General features: G+C 35.4%; 1 protein-coding gene across 1 annotated transcript; it reads left to right on the top strand.

Annotated features, from left to right (window-relative positions):
* The first annotated feature begins 725 nt into the window (after positions 1-725).
* Positions 726-9,176, top strand: GRP (gastrin releasing peptide). The gene is made up of 3 exons (XM_063456833.1): positions 726-1,322; positions 5,165-5,406; positions 8,932-9,176. The coding sequence occupies exons 1-3, from the start codon at positions 1,151-1,153 to the stop codon at positions 8,983-8,985; spliced, it is 468 nt and encodes a 155-aa protein (XP_063312903.1). The 5' UTR covers positions 726-1,150; the 3' UTR covers positions 8,986-9,176.
* The last annotated feature ends 5,026 nt before the right edge of the window (positions 9,177-14,202 follow it).

The raw sequence follows: 14,202 nt of genomic DNA, 5'->3' as shown, positions 1-14,202 counted from the left end.
TTTCCTCTTCTCTGTCCTGTTAGCTCTATAGATCCTAACCAACAAATATAGATCCTAATCTAACTAAACAGATCATAGCCCAACTAATTAGGCCCTAACTGAATTATGTAGACATCCTAAACTAACTATATAATTACGCCCTATCACAATTAAAAATACCCTACCCAAACAGTATAGATCCTATATCAATCCTAAATTAACTATAAAGATCCCATCCTTACTATACAGATCATAAGCAACCTAATCTAACTATATGTGTCCCATTTAAACATTTTGGACAACAATAACGTAACTAAATATGAGAGAGAGAGAGAGAGAGAGAGAGAGAGAGAGAGAGAGAGAGAGAGAACATCTGTCTCATGTGACAAGGCTAATTTAATTCTAACATGCCATTTATCTAACATTTTATCTTCTGAAGACTGATTTCCAGCAGTGTTCTAGCAGCTGATAAATGTAGTTACTAGTCCGGATAATGCACAGCCCAAGCAAACACTGGCAATGGTACCTGATGAACATTTGGTGAAAGGTGTGAGCATTAAAAGGTGTGATTACTATCTGAACACACTATCAGTTGCAGAGAGAGGAGGAAGCAGAACAATATTTATTATTGGAAACAAATAGTAATAAGATTTGAGTGACATGGATTGTGAGGGGTTATTGGCATATATGACTCACACTGGATACTGGAGATATCTGCAGGACTGGGTGCTGTTTGAGGTCAGCAAGTTATTGGAAAAGGGAGGAGACAGCATCATAAATTCTGAAACCAGACCTACCTCTATCACTTATAAATGCAGCTCGGGGAAAGACAATACAACTAAGATAAAGGAACGAAGGGAAACAACAAGAATACGCCAGCCAGTGTCAGACTCAAGTTTCAGCACCACAGACAGCTCCTGATCCCATCTCAGCTCCACAGCCTGCTCCTGATCCAATTCAAGCTGCACAGACTTTTCCTGATCCGACCCAAGCTGCACAGACTGCTCCTGATCCAACCCAAGCTGCACAGACTGCTCCTGATCCCATCTCAGTTTCCCAGACAGATCCTGATTCCCACTCCAGCTCCGAACTCAGCACCTGATCCAACACAAGTTCCACAGCCAACTCCTGATCCCAGCTCAGCACCTCAGACAGCTCCTGTAACAGTCAGATGATGGAAGGAGTTCTAGTTTTTTGGAAATATCGCACTCTCTTCTCCCTCTTCCTCTGCACGCTGGCTCTCTTCAGGGTCCATTTAGCTCAGGCAGTCCCTGCACCACAGCAAAATATCGACCCCTCTTCTCTCTCCAAAATATCCCCCCGGGGCAGCCACTGGGCTGTAGGTGAGTTCCTTTGTCTTATTATGAGCTTCGCTTGTTCTGTATCCTTAGATTGTAAGCTCCTTTTAACAGGGCTCTCGGTACTTTCTGCACCTATAAATCCATCCTGTCTTGTTACGACTGCTGGCTGATAGTCCACCTATTGAGCAGCGTTGCGGTATATGTCGGCACCTCATGCTTAAATAATAGTCTTCTATGGTAAGTGAAACATAAAGACAGATTGAGCTCCTGTCTGATTGCTCATTACTTCGTAAATAGCAGCCATGTTGTCCTGTTCCAAGTCAGTATGAGTGAGGGTTGAACTGAGCGGCAATCATTTCGTCAGAGAAGGGTTACAAGTTCTTTTTTTTTTTTTTTTTGTAGTAATGTGCTTAATGGTTAAAGAAATGTACTGTAACAGTTCTAGAATGTTGGGCTGAGCAATAGATTGGCGCTGTACTGATACAATTACTAGCAGTAACACTGAGTAATAAATATACTAATTGTGAGTCCCATACCCTGCTTATGCCGTGTCCCCTCATGAGCCCCCAATTAACTAATAATAAACATTGACATATCAATATTAAAATTGCTGCTGTGCTGTGTATGCCCATACATAGTATACATTGTATCTGTCTGTATTCAGCCAGTCTGTCTGATAATGATGTTATATTATGGATATACAAAGTGTCTGTCTGATAATGATGTTATATTATGGATATACAAAGTGTCTATCTGATAATGTTATATTGTATATCTAATGCCTCTATCTGCTAATGATGCTGTACTGTATATACAAAGTGTCTATCTGATGTTATGTTGTATATCCAATGCCTCGATCTTTTAATTATACTTTTTTTTTCTATATACAACGTGTGTATATGCTACTAATATTATACTAAATATACAGTGTGTCCAGCTGATAATGTTATATTATATACCCAATGCCTCTATCTGCTAATGATGTTATATTATACATAAAACGTGTCTATCTGTAAATGACGTTATATTGTATATACAGCGTGTCTATCTGATAATGTTATATTGTATTTCCAATGCCTCTGTCTGCTAATAATGTTATATTGCATATACAAAGTGTCTATCTGTTAATAGTATTATATTGCATATACAAAGTGTCTATCTGTTAATAGTATTATATTGTACATATAACGTGACTACCTGCTAATAATGTTATATTGTACATATAACGTGTCTATCTAATAATATTATATTGTATATACAGCGTGACTACTTGCTAATAATGCTATATTATATATATATATATATATATATATATATATATATATATATATATATATATATATATATATATATATATATATATATATATATATATATATATATATATATACAGTGTGTCCATCTGATAATGTTATATTATATATCCAATGCCTCTATTTGATAATGATGTTATATTGTACATATAACGTGTCTATCTGGTAATCATGTTATATTGTACATATAACGTGTCTATCTGTTAATCATTTTATATTGTACATATAACGTGTCTATCTGTTAATAATGTTATATTGTACATATAACGTGTGTATCTGCTAATGAAGTTATACTGCGTGTACAATGTGTTTATCTGTTGGAGTTATATCCTGTACACAACGTGCACATCTGGTATAGATGATACTTTGTAATTGGCTTTTTTTCCTCTTACATTTACATCATGTTAATTAAGATGCTAATTACTAGGATTCTCTAGCTATCCAACATACTGGGGTTGAACCCGAAATGAATTAGACGGGTATACAGTCCTCCTCTGAGTCACATCATATTATAAAGTCTTTATCTACAGATATTTAAACATAAGGCATTTCTGATAAAATGTAGCTCTATCTACATGTGCTCTACAACTTATTTCGTTTTAGTTTATTTAGTTCTCGTTACAGACCATTTGCTCAGTCTGACACTGTAGGATGCATTGATATAATTAATATGTGCACCAATGGTACAGCTTAGAAACATACTGGCCATATCTAAAGACTGCATTGGTCATTTTAAAATAAGTTATAAATCAATTCTATTCTACGAATGTGCAGTTAGAAAATAATTTCAAGGAACGAATTTTAACCAAATGGAGAAAAACTAAGTTTCTGTTAACTTACTATTAGAATAATATTTCCTATATTATAAAACTTCCTTAAAAAACAGTTACCAACACTCTTGTATCAATATCAGGCTACATTAATTGATAATATTAGCTAGATAGATAGACAGACAGATAAAGACAGAGATGTAAAGACAGACAGACAGACAACGATTTGTCTATTCACTGTGCAAGTTTAATGGCATACAAGAATATTTAAAATAAAAATGTACATTTTAGTATTTAAACAAGCATTGTGTACATAGCTCTGTTACATTAAACTGATCACCCTCATTATTTTTTATCTATTTGCCAAAATTGGGATATTTTAAAATGTAAAGGTTTAAATAATGTAATAAAACATCTCTGTTTGTTAAGAGATTTATAAGTTAATGAAATTATTTTCCATGAATTTCGGGTTCAGATCTTTAAATATATTTAAATTATATTGCATTTTATTTTTTCCTTATAATGATTTAAACGAACACATTTGTTTTCACAAGAATACGTTTTAATAATATTATTTGTTTATCTTGCATTTGCTAAAAAGGTCATTTCAATTTATCTAGTAATTTCTCTACAATATTTTCATTCTTTTCCTGCGGAATCTTTACATTTAGAAATTAAAAGCAAAACTAATATAAAAAAAAAATCTCTCTTTGAAGATATATATTCGCTATACATTGGTGGGACTTTGTGCTTGATCTAATAAAAGTAGAGGTGGCTTTTGGTTGTAGCTGCTGTATACAGCACCAAACTTTCTGAAGATTGCGCATCCCCACTCTGTCTGTCTGTCTCTTTGTCTTTGTGTCTTTTGCAGTTAGTGTATTTCAAAATTGAAATGTACAATTTGTAAATAAGACATACCAATGAATGATGACAAATGTAAGTAAGGGACTGGATGTCGTAAGGCATGGGTCCTCAAACTCCGGCCCCCCAGATGTTGCTGAACTACAACTCCCATGATTCTTTGAATTGCATAGATAGCCAGAGAATCATGGGAGTTGTAGTTAAGCAACATCTGGGGGGCTGGAGTTTGAGGACTCGTCATAAGGAATGGTCAAATGAGCTTACAATCTAAAGAGAGTACATGTGTTTTTACATAATTATGATACAGTCAAATAATGCTCAGGACACCACAGGGGAAGACAGAGGTGTACTATTTCTAATTAACTATATACATTGTTGCTATCGAGTACATGACATGCAGTAGTAGAGTAAAATGATGGTATATGGTATATGATCATTACAAGGCTGGAGTAGAGGTGGGCACGAGAAGATCATCTGCGTCATTAGAGAAGCAGAGGAACCATAAGGGTTGTTTAACGATGACAATGTATCTATGAACTTCCCTGTACAAAATACATTTGCATCTTCCCCATGAAAGTGTCATAAAATGCTTAGAATGTACAAACACTTAGTAGCTAGCACTGGGGATTGTTCCCAATCTGGAGGCCTCAAACCAGTTTTATTTCACTGGTTTTATTACAGATGGAATCTTTAGCATCATATCAGACACACACAGATCCTCATTGCACTAGAGACACAGCAATCCCAGATGAAATTACAGGAAGTTCAGCAAAGTCCAGCAAATAGGAACTGGAGGAAGGATGAAAACAGTAGGCAGTGGCAAGCAGGCAGTCAGAGGATCAGAGGGAGGGATGGGTTGTGTGAAATTGACACAGAATCTGTAACACATCACTATAAAAGTAATACCATTCACCTTTTGTTCTGGTTTTTGTATTCAAAGGACACCTAATGGGAAAAAAGAGCATAGAGGAATATCCATATGGCTACGATGGAGGGGACAAGGTCCTGGCTGCGGCTTACTTTGACAAACCGATGGAGGGGTATCAGCAGTGGAAAGAGGCACTCATCAGTATATTGAGAATGTTAGAGACAAGTGATTCTAGAAACAATCAGCCCATCAGAGACACAGTGTCTTTTAACAAGAAACTCTGGGACACAGAGGACAACAACAATTATAAAGAGGTGAGAATGTGTTTATTTTATATTATGTATAGTTTTAATTGCATACGACTCCATATCACACATTAATTAATTTATGAATGTCTAATGAAGATAGAATTATCTATCTGTCTGTCTGTCCACCCGTCCGTCCGTCCCTCCCAGTTGTAAAACTGAGGCGCAAATAGTTGATTGTGAAATATTTTCCAACTTATCTAACTTAGCTCCTGTCACAGTTTGACTATTTTAGCCTTGATTTTACAATTCAGGTTTCATTAGCTAAAAAAAAAACAACCTCATAGTTTAGTGAATAGTCCTGTTTGTGTAGTGATATTATTATTGCAATGATCAAATATATCCAAGTTCCTAATTCTTTTTAGCATTCCATTGGGCTTACATTTCTTTTGTCATTTTTAACCTCCCTAAGCAAATATATCAGTAGAATGAGGCATTGAGGGGCAATAGCATCTCCTCCAAATATTTCCTTTCTCTTGATTTGAGTGTTACAATTCAAATAATGTCTTCTGCTTAATTTGGAATATTTTCAGTGGACACCACTGCTTCTCATTCAGAAGGATCACTTATCTGCCAAAATCACAAACAATACAAGGTGTGAGCCCCTCACAGTTTGCATTATTGAACTGCCCATTGCTTGTGTATGATGTCTAGATTTGTGAAACATAGTAGCTCATGAATACTTGCCTATTTCTGGTAAATTAAGTGTTGTTTCTAAAAACATAGAGATACAAATAACTGCTTTGCTGACAGAGGTGTAATTCCACCTCTGGGAGCTTCATTTGGCCATTATCCCTGGCCAGCCTGGAAAAGAGTTAAGGATTGGCTAATGTAAATTCTGGGAATATTTCTATGCACAAAGCTGTATTCATTGGATGAGAGTGGTCATCTGACACTCTAAGCCAATCAATGGCTGCTGGTATCAGCATTTGGCTGTGCATCTCTGCAGAAGCAGAATGTATGTCACTGGCCATATTAGACCCTCAGCGCCCATCAGAGACTGAGATAAGATTCCAGACCATTGCTTAATGGTTTGCCGCATTACCAGATAATAGGGACAGGGTACTGCTGGCATCACAATGACTAAACCAGTCTGTAGTGATTATGATGCTTGGAAAAAACAACAAGTCGTATATGAAAATGTAATGAAGTGAAAATTACAAGTCAAAATAACATTTAATAGTTCCTATCAGCTTATTGAACTACTCATTGCAACTATTGGACACGTGTCAGTTCTGTTACCTAAAGATATATATCTGTGTGTATACTTAATTGACATGGCTACAGGATATTCTATTTCACAATCATGTTATATCGGATACAGCTTTGTTGCATCATTCTCGCACCGTGCACATATCTTACATACGCATTCACTCAGATATTAGAACTCATGTTCATAGTTAGAGAAAATAACTTTTGAGTAAAACCCACCCTTAACTCATGCACCCTTGCCAGAGACTCTATAGTCAGTAATCCCTCCACATTTGTATAGATCGGTGTGTTTTAACTCTAATAGCAGTTCTTGATTTCAGACTTCCATTATTCTGTGAGACGTTAATGAATATAACAACAGTATGTACGAAAATGTTAGCAACTAGTAATACCACTTAGAAAAAAAAACAAAAAATAACTGAAAACCTTGTTCTGTGTAAAACTTGTTCTGTGTAAAACGAGTCAAAATCATCCCGGATGGGTTATTCTTCAAGTTGTGCCAGGAATGCCACTTAAAAATGTTGATCTACCGGTCAAGAGCTGGGCATTCTAGTATATGAAGCAATGGAAATTATTGAGATCTGTCCATTTGTAGAATATTGCATATTCTATATGTTCCTATTCAAATACATATCAAGGTGTAGCTGTCTAATGGGTTATAAAGAACAGATGGAGTTTGCTATTCTGTACCATGGATTCTGGAATGCTGTATTTGGGGAAGGTCTTATATGGGGAATTTCCTTATATGGCCAGAGTCTAAATGATACGTTATGACGTAATTTGGGCTATAAAGGGCAGAGGACAAAGGACCATGTGCTTTTTTCGCTCTCTTCCTTCCACGATCCGCTTTCCTCCCTGATGTCCTGAGTTGCTGTTCCAAAAGAAAGACAACTATTTAAAGATCTCACTCTCTGTAACATCATTAAGAAATACCATCTGTTAAGCATATTATTGTTTGCTGTTGAAGTAGAATAAATGCATATTTTTTATAAAGAACGTCAGATTGCGTATTACTACTTTTCATTAACATAGACATATATTAATGTCGCGATCCTTTGACCCAAGAAGAAATATCTATATATAAAAGACTTATTCAACTAAATAAACACAGCCAGATATAACACCATTTATATTTTTTAAACTCATAATGCATTTACTATTCAGCAATATTTTTCTTCAACATTTCTAACAAACACATTTAATGAATTTCTGCACTCAGTGTTACACACTGGGTTTTATCTGGTTGGACAAACATTTGAATGTTTAACATGATTCATTCCTTATTAACTGTGTGATTATTGGTAAGGATATGAATTGTGTTTTTAATACCATATTTAGTCAAAGATATATATTCAGCTGAGTTGCTTATTGTGGTAGAAAAGATGGGCTTGTTTTGGGGTGAAGGTCCAATAACTTCTAAGGTGAAATAGATGACGTCCTTTAGCATGTTGCATCATGTTGAGATAAAATGCACAAGATGCTGAATTTGCCTCAACTCCAACCAACTACTCCACCAAGTGAAGCAACAAACTAAAATTGGGTGCAAAAGAATACTGAGAACAGACAACAACACAATTAGAACTTAAACCATTTGAATATAAGACTGATCTAGCCTATAATAGCAGTCCATATCCAAAATGCTGTCTTGCTCTCTCTAGAGTCTAGGCACAGTGAGCAAGGGGTTCATTTTTGAATTACCCTTTAACCTCAGGGAGGGTAAACAACCTGAAGCAACAACTTTTCTTAAACATCAGCTTCCAAGGGAACCCCTCACAGACTCCGACATAGGACACATACAACCTATGAAAAGCTATGAACTAATTGACAATCATTCAAATTTAAGAGGCATGAGATGTCATGGGGTCATATTGGACAATACTTTTTTTGCTGGCTAGCTGACTTGATATTTGATGCCTAAGATCACAAATGGGCTATTTAAAAAATATGCATAATAATGAAACATACAGATCCAACTATAATGCATAATATCTGAAGTACTCCATGTCAACATTACCATAGATAAAATAACGGTTAGACCTAACGGAAAAAAACAAAAACGATTTCTAGGTTCATAGAGAAAATCTCAAAGATTTCCTTACAAAACACAGCAAGTTTTATCTCTTTGTCTATTAATCCTTCATGATCTTACAAAATAAAATATGCTCTAAAACATGTGCGTAAACTCACACTTTGTACATTACTAGAGTTTTTCTTTTCCTTTTACATTGTTTTGTAATTGTGGATACAGTAAATAATACATTTATTGCATGTATATACGCATTGTGTACGCCTGTAAGGTAACTAATGCTGATCTTTTTCCAGATATTGGATTATCTATATCAACTGATGAACATGCGAGAGAACAGTCAAAGCTGAACTACAAACAACCACTCAGGAGAGAAGACACATTTTATTTCTCGAAAGGCTCTGTTCACAAACATTTGATTGTACCAGATAACTAAGATTTTATTAATGTAAACAATACTAATTATTGTGTAAAGTATATGAGTTTTCCTTGTCCAATTTTTTTAAATCCATTGCATTAAAGCAAGGACTCATTTTCTCAATTGGCTTTCCTGTAAATAATTGTCAAGGAAGGGTCTTCCAAATACATAATTATATTTTAACCTCTGATGATTTCATCTTTTTAGAATGTAGACACAATATATAGTTTAACATTCACAATAAAATAATCAAATAACATGCTACGAAAGATTTATTTTTCCTCTTGTAAAGTTTTTTGAATTCATCCTTATTTCTATATTTAATTTTCTGATAAAAAAGAAACATGACATATAGGTGGCACAGCTGTATTCTCCCCAGGATCATAACAAACCTAGAGCATATTGAAGTGTTTGGAAAAAAAAAAGACAAAAATGTCAAATAAGTCATCTAACTGCATAAGCTTTATAGACATGGACAAATGATGCAAACAAAATCCTAATGCACTTCAGGGGTTAAGTGATTGTATCCTACGTTTTAATTTTGTCTAAATTTCAAGCGAAATCAGCACTTTAATTACACACCTTGTAACATCTCCTGAATGCCAACCAGACAACCATAAGGGTTTGCCTCAATCGCTTTTTTTTTATTTATATAAATCTTTATTTTCATTTTTTTCCTTTTTTAAAAGTTCATTCGAATGCAGATACAGCTTACATATTATATTTAGCATGGTACAAAATGGTACAGAAAGATACTTTGAAATAATACAAAATACAGAATACAATAGTGATACTAATAATAGTAATCGAATTAATGTTGATAGTTATAAGTAACAAACGGACCGTGCTTCTAATAGGCCTCTAGTAGTCTACTGTATCTGCAGCCATACAAAAATACCATACATACAATGCATCCTGTCCACACCTACATCCCATTCTCTCTACTGTCTACGCAAAGCTATCTCTGTGAGGGGGGGGCGGGGGGGGGGGGGGGTAGTAGATTGTTAGTAAATCTAACCCAAGGGGCCCAGATTTCATTATATTTTTCTTTTGAGATTTTGGTTATCCCGGCTTCCATGTTACATTGGTAATCAATCTGTGTGCATATATCCTGCCAGTTTAACGCACCCATATTTCTCCAGTTTCTAGCCATCACTATTTTTATTGCCATACAGATATGAATCCAAAGAATTTTTAGTTTTATATTGCTTCTTGGAATATCTAAATGAAACAAAAACATTTGAGGTGTGATCTCAGTCCGAGTTTCAAACATAAAATCTGCCAGTTTCGATAGAGTTATTTTCATAGATTTCAACTCCTCACAAACCCACCAGATGTGGGAGAGTGAACCTAACTCCCTACCGCATCTCCAACAATCTGGCAGGAGTGTGGGTTGGAATCTATGAAGGCGAGTTGGCACCAGATACCATCGGTATACTAATTTAAAGTACACTTCCTGTATATTTACCCCATGTATATATCTTTTTACTGCTTGTACTCCCGTCAACCAGTCCTCCAACGGGGATAATAATTAAGTTCTTGCTCCCATTTATGCATTGCTGGCGCTTTATCTATCTGCCTTTGGCTTCTAACGAATTTGTTATATCTAGAGGCAATTTTTTTTTTATATTGAAGTTCTACAAACTGGTCCATTGGGGAACTTTCCGAAAAATCTTTTCCCATAGTAAAGGATTTTATTCTTAGATAGTTAAATAATTCCTTCGAAGGGAGATTATATTTGTGTTGTAGAGTTGGAAATGGCAACATTTTATTATTAATTAAAAGTTCCGCTATTCTTTTTACTCCACCGTTTTCCCATTCTTGGATATTTATATCCTTTATATAAAATTTTAAAATTGTTAATGGGGCATTTGTTGATATATATCTTGTTCCATATTTCTTTTTCAAGTGTTTAACAATATAGATCATTAAGTTATTCATTGGATTGCTAGATCTTATATTTTTTAAAAATTCACTATCGCACCACCAGAGCAGAAATGGTTCCATGTCCCCAAGATCTGATTTTTCAATATCTAACCAATTTGGTCTGGCTATTGTGTAGTTATCACACTTAATTAGGTGAGCTACCATATTGTTCATATGTATTTTCTGTATATCTGGGAAACTAATCCCCCCTTCTTTCCAGTCTCTCTGTAATATTTCCAATGAGACTCTAGGTCTCCTATCTTGCCAAATATAATTTGATAATTGCCTTTGAAAACCACGTATCGTCTGGTATGGCACCCTCAGCGGGAGATTACTAAATAAAAATGTCAACTTAGGAAGGAGATAGAAATTTACTGCTTCAATCCTACCCAACCAAGAAAGTTCCAATCCCTGCCAATTTTTTAAGGTATTCCTAAAGTGAGTTGCAATATCCGTATAGTTAAGTTCTCCCGTTTCTCTGTAATCTAGAGAAAATTTTACCCCTAAATATTTTATGTTTCTTGTTTCCCAGTCACACTTAAAATCTTTTTTAAGTTTATCTATACCTGGTCCACTTAAACCTTTTGTCAGAATTTGTGTTTTATTTATATTTATTTTATAGCCTGAGTGCATACCAAACACGTTAATAAGCCGAAATACGGCTGGGATAGAACTAATAGGGTCTGCTAGGGTCAGTAGAATATCGTCTGCATATAGTGCAATCTTATTCTCCATCTTATTCACTTTTAGCCCGCTGATATCTTCATTCTGTCTGATCGCGGCTGCCAACGGTTCTATGGAGAGGATATATAACAGGGGTGCCAAAGGGCATCCCTGTCGAGTCCCATTTCTAATAGGGAACCAATTAGACTGAAACATATATCCTGATACTTTGGCTTGGGGATCCTTATATAGCGCCATTGTGCACTCCTTAAAGTAACCCTCAATGCCGAAGGCCCTCAGTACTTCCTCCATGTATTTCCAGTTAACCCGATCGAAAGCTTTTTCGGCATCGAGGGCAACCACCGCAAAAGGAGACAAGCTTTGGTCTGCATGATATAGGACATTCAGTAATTTCCTGATGTTATCAGATGTGCCCCTACCCTCTACAAACCCGCTCTGATCTTTATGTACAATGTTAGGTATGATTTGTTTTAGTCTATCGGCCAGAATTCTAGAGTATACTTTAATATCTAGATTGATAAGAGATATTGGTCTATAATTTAAAGTATACGTAGGATCCTTTTCTGTCTTAGGTATTGGTATTATAGAGGCCTGAAACAGTTCCGTTGGGATGGCTTTGTGGTTAGCAATATCTTCAAATGTTCTTAAAATATATGGAGATATAATATCACTTAGTTTCTTATAGAAGATTGAAGAAAAGCCATCTGGGCCTGGTGCTTTACCTGCTGTTAGTGCTTTAATGGTGTTATTAATCTCCTGAATAGAAAAGGGGGCATTTAGTTGACTCAAATTCTCCACTGATATTTTTGGTAGGGTCAATTTATCCAGAAACTGTTTTGTTTCGCCCTCAGATGGCTCATTGAATTTTATGTTATATAAGCTTTTATAATAGTCTTCAAATGCCTTAGCTATTTGGGTTGGAGAAATCATTTTTTTACTTCCAACTATTATATAATTTATAGATTGAAGTTTATTCTTATTTTTTAATTTGTTTGAAAGGCTTTTCCCTGTTTTATTATTTCCATAATACCATCTCTGTTTTAGAGTTAACATAGCTTTATTGATCTTTTCTTGGGTTCTTACTAAGATTTTTGCCCTGATCTCTTTGATATCCTCCAAAATCTTATAATCTATGGTGAGTTTATGTAGTCGTTCTTGTTTTGCCAAATCGATATAGAGCTCGTTAAGCTCCTTTCCTTTCGTTTTTTTTATAATGGCACCCATTTTTATGAGACATCCTCTCATATACGATTTAAAGGTGCACCATAGCATGGCATTGGAAACATCCCCTGTATCGTTGCTTTCAAAAAATTCTCTGGTCTGAGTACGTAATACCTCTACATTAGTTTCTGATTTTAATAAATTTTCATTAAGTCTCCATTTGTCTCTACTTTTGTATTCGGGATTATTTTTTATAACTAAACTTACAGGTGCATGATCGGACCATGTGATAGGTCCAATTGACACTTTTTTAATTCGCTCCAAACTTTCAGGTTTCACCAAAAAATAATCGATTCTAGTATATGTCTGGTGGACATTTGAAAAGAACGTGTAATCTCTCGCTTCTGGATTGGACGTTCTCCAGGCATCAAATAAACTATTTTTTACCAAAATGGTCTGCATCATTGATAGGCCTGTTCTTTGCTTAGCTTCTGTATGAGCTGACTTAATTCTATTCCTATCTACTTTATCATCTATGATGCAATTAAAGTCCCCCCCGATGATTAGGCTACCAGACGATACGCGGTCAATCTTTTGAATCAAATTTCCCAAGAATCTATATGGTGATTGATTTGGAGCATAAACGTTTACTAAAGTATACAAAATGTCATTAATTCGAACTATCACTATAAGAAACCTGCCACCTGGGTCTGTCTCCTCATGTATCAACTCATATTTCAGGCTACTTGAAAAGAAAATTGCCACCCCTCTTTTTTTATTTTTCCCGACCAAATTAGATCTATGGACTACTGAAAATTTTTTATACTTCCATAGTTTGGACATAGAGTTAACCCAATGTGTCTCTTGAACGAACCCAATATCTGTTTTACTGTCAGTAAATAGTTTATACAGATAGCCTCTTTTCTGTCCGGAGTTTAAGCCCCTTGCGTTAATAGATAATATATTTAACGACATCCTACCACAACTCCCCCCACACCCTCTTCCCCTCTAAGCTCCCCTTCCGATAGCGTCCAACACACAAATTCTCTCATACCTTCTCCAGTCAGCCCCATGAACTTAAGCCTCATGGAGAAGCTCATCCTTAAACTTACTCTTATAGCATTCATTCCATAATATGAAGTTCTATATATAGTCTTCATATTTGACCCTGCTGCCGTCGCAGGACACTGGACCAGGAAAGTGTGCGGTTAATGTCCTATATTCTTCTTTCCTCTCAGCTCTCTTCTCTCTTTTCTTACCCTTTTACAATATTATTCCCCTTCACCTTCATATACAGTTTCATTCCAGGCTGACTATAATTCTATCTAAAACAGCCTCTTCTAAGCTCATATGTTTATAGTCAAGTTAATGTCTATTT

Source organism: Pelobates fuscus, chromosome 5 (genome assembly GCF_036172605.1).
Source record: "Pelobates fuscus isolate aPelFus1 chromosome 5, aPelFus1.pri, whole genome shotgun sequence".
NCBI lineage: Eukaryota > Metazoa > Chordata > Amphibia > Anura > Pelobatidae > Pelobates > Pelobates fuscus.
Note: the sequence above shows the minus strand (reverse complement) of the source record. Positions and strands in the feature narration are given on the sequence as shown.

Coding starts and splice junctions, on each gene's coding strand:
- GRP (XM_063456833.1), top strand. CDS start 1,151: ATGATGGAAGGAGTTCTAGTTTTTTGGAAATATCGCACTCTCTTCTCC. Junction 1,323..5,164: donor GGGCAGCCACTGGGCTGTAG/GTGAGTTCCTTT, acceptor TTGTATTCAAAG/GACACCTAATGGGAAAAAAG. Junction 5,407..8,931: donor ACAACAACAATTATAAAGAG/GTGAGAATGTGT, acceptor ATCTTTTTCCAG/ATATTGGATTATCTATATCA.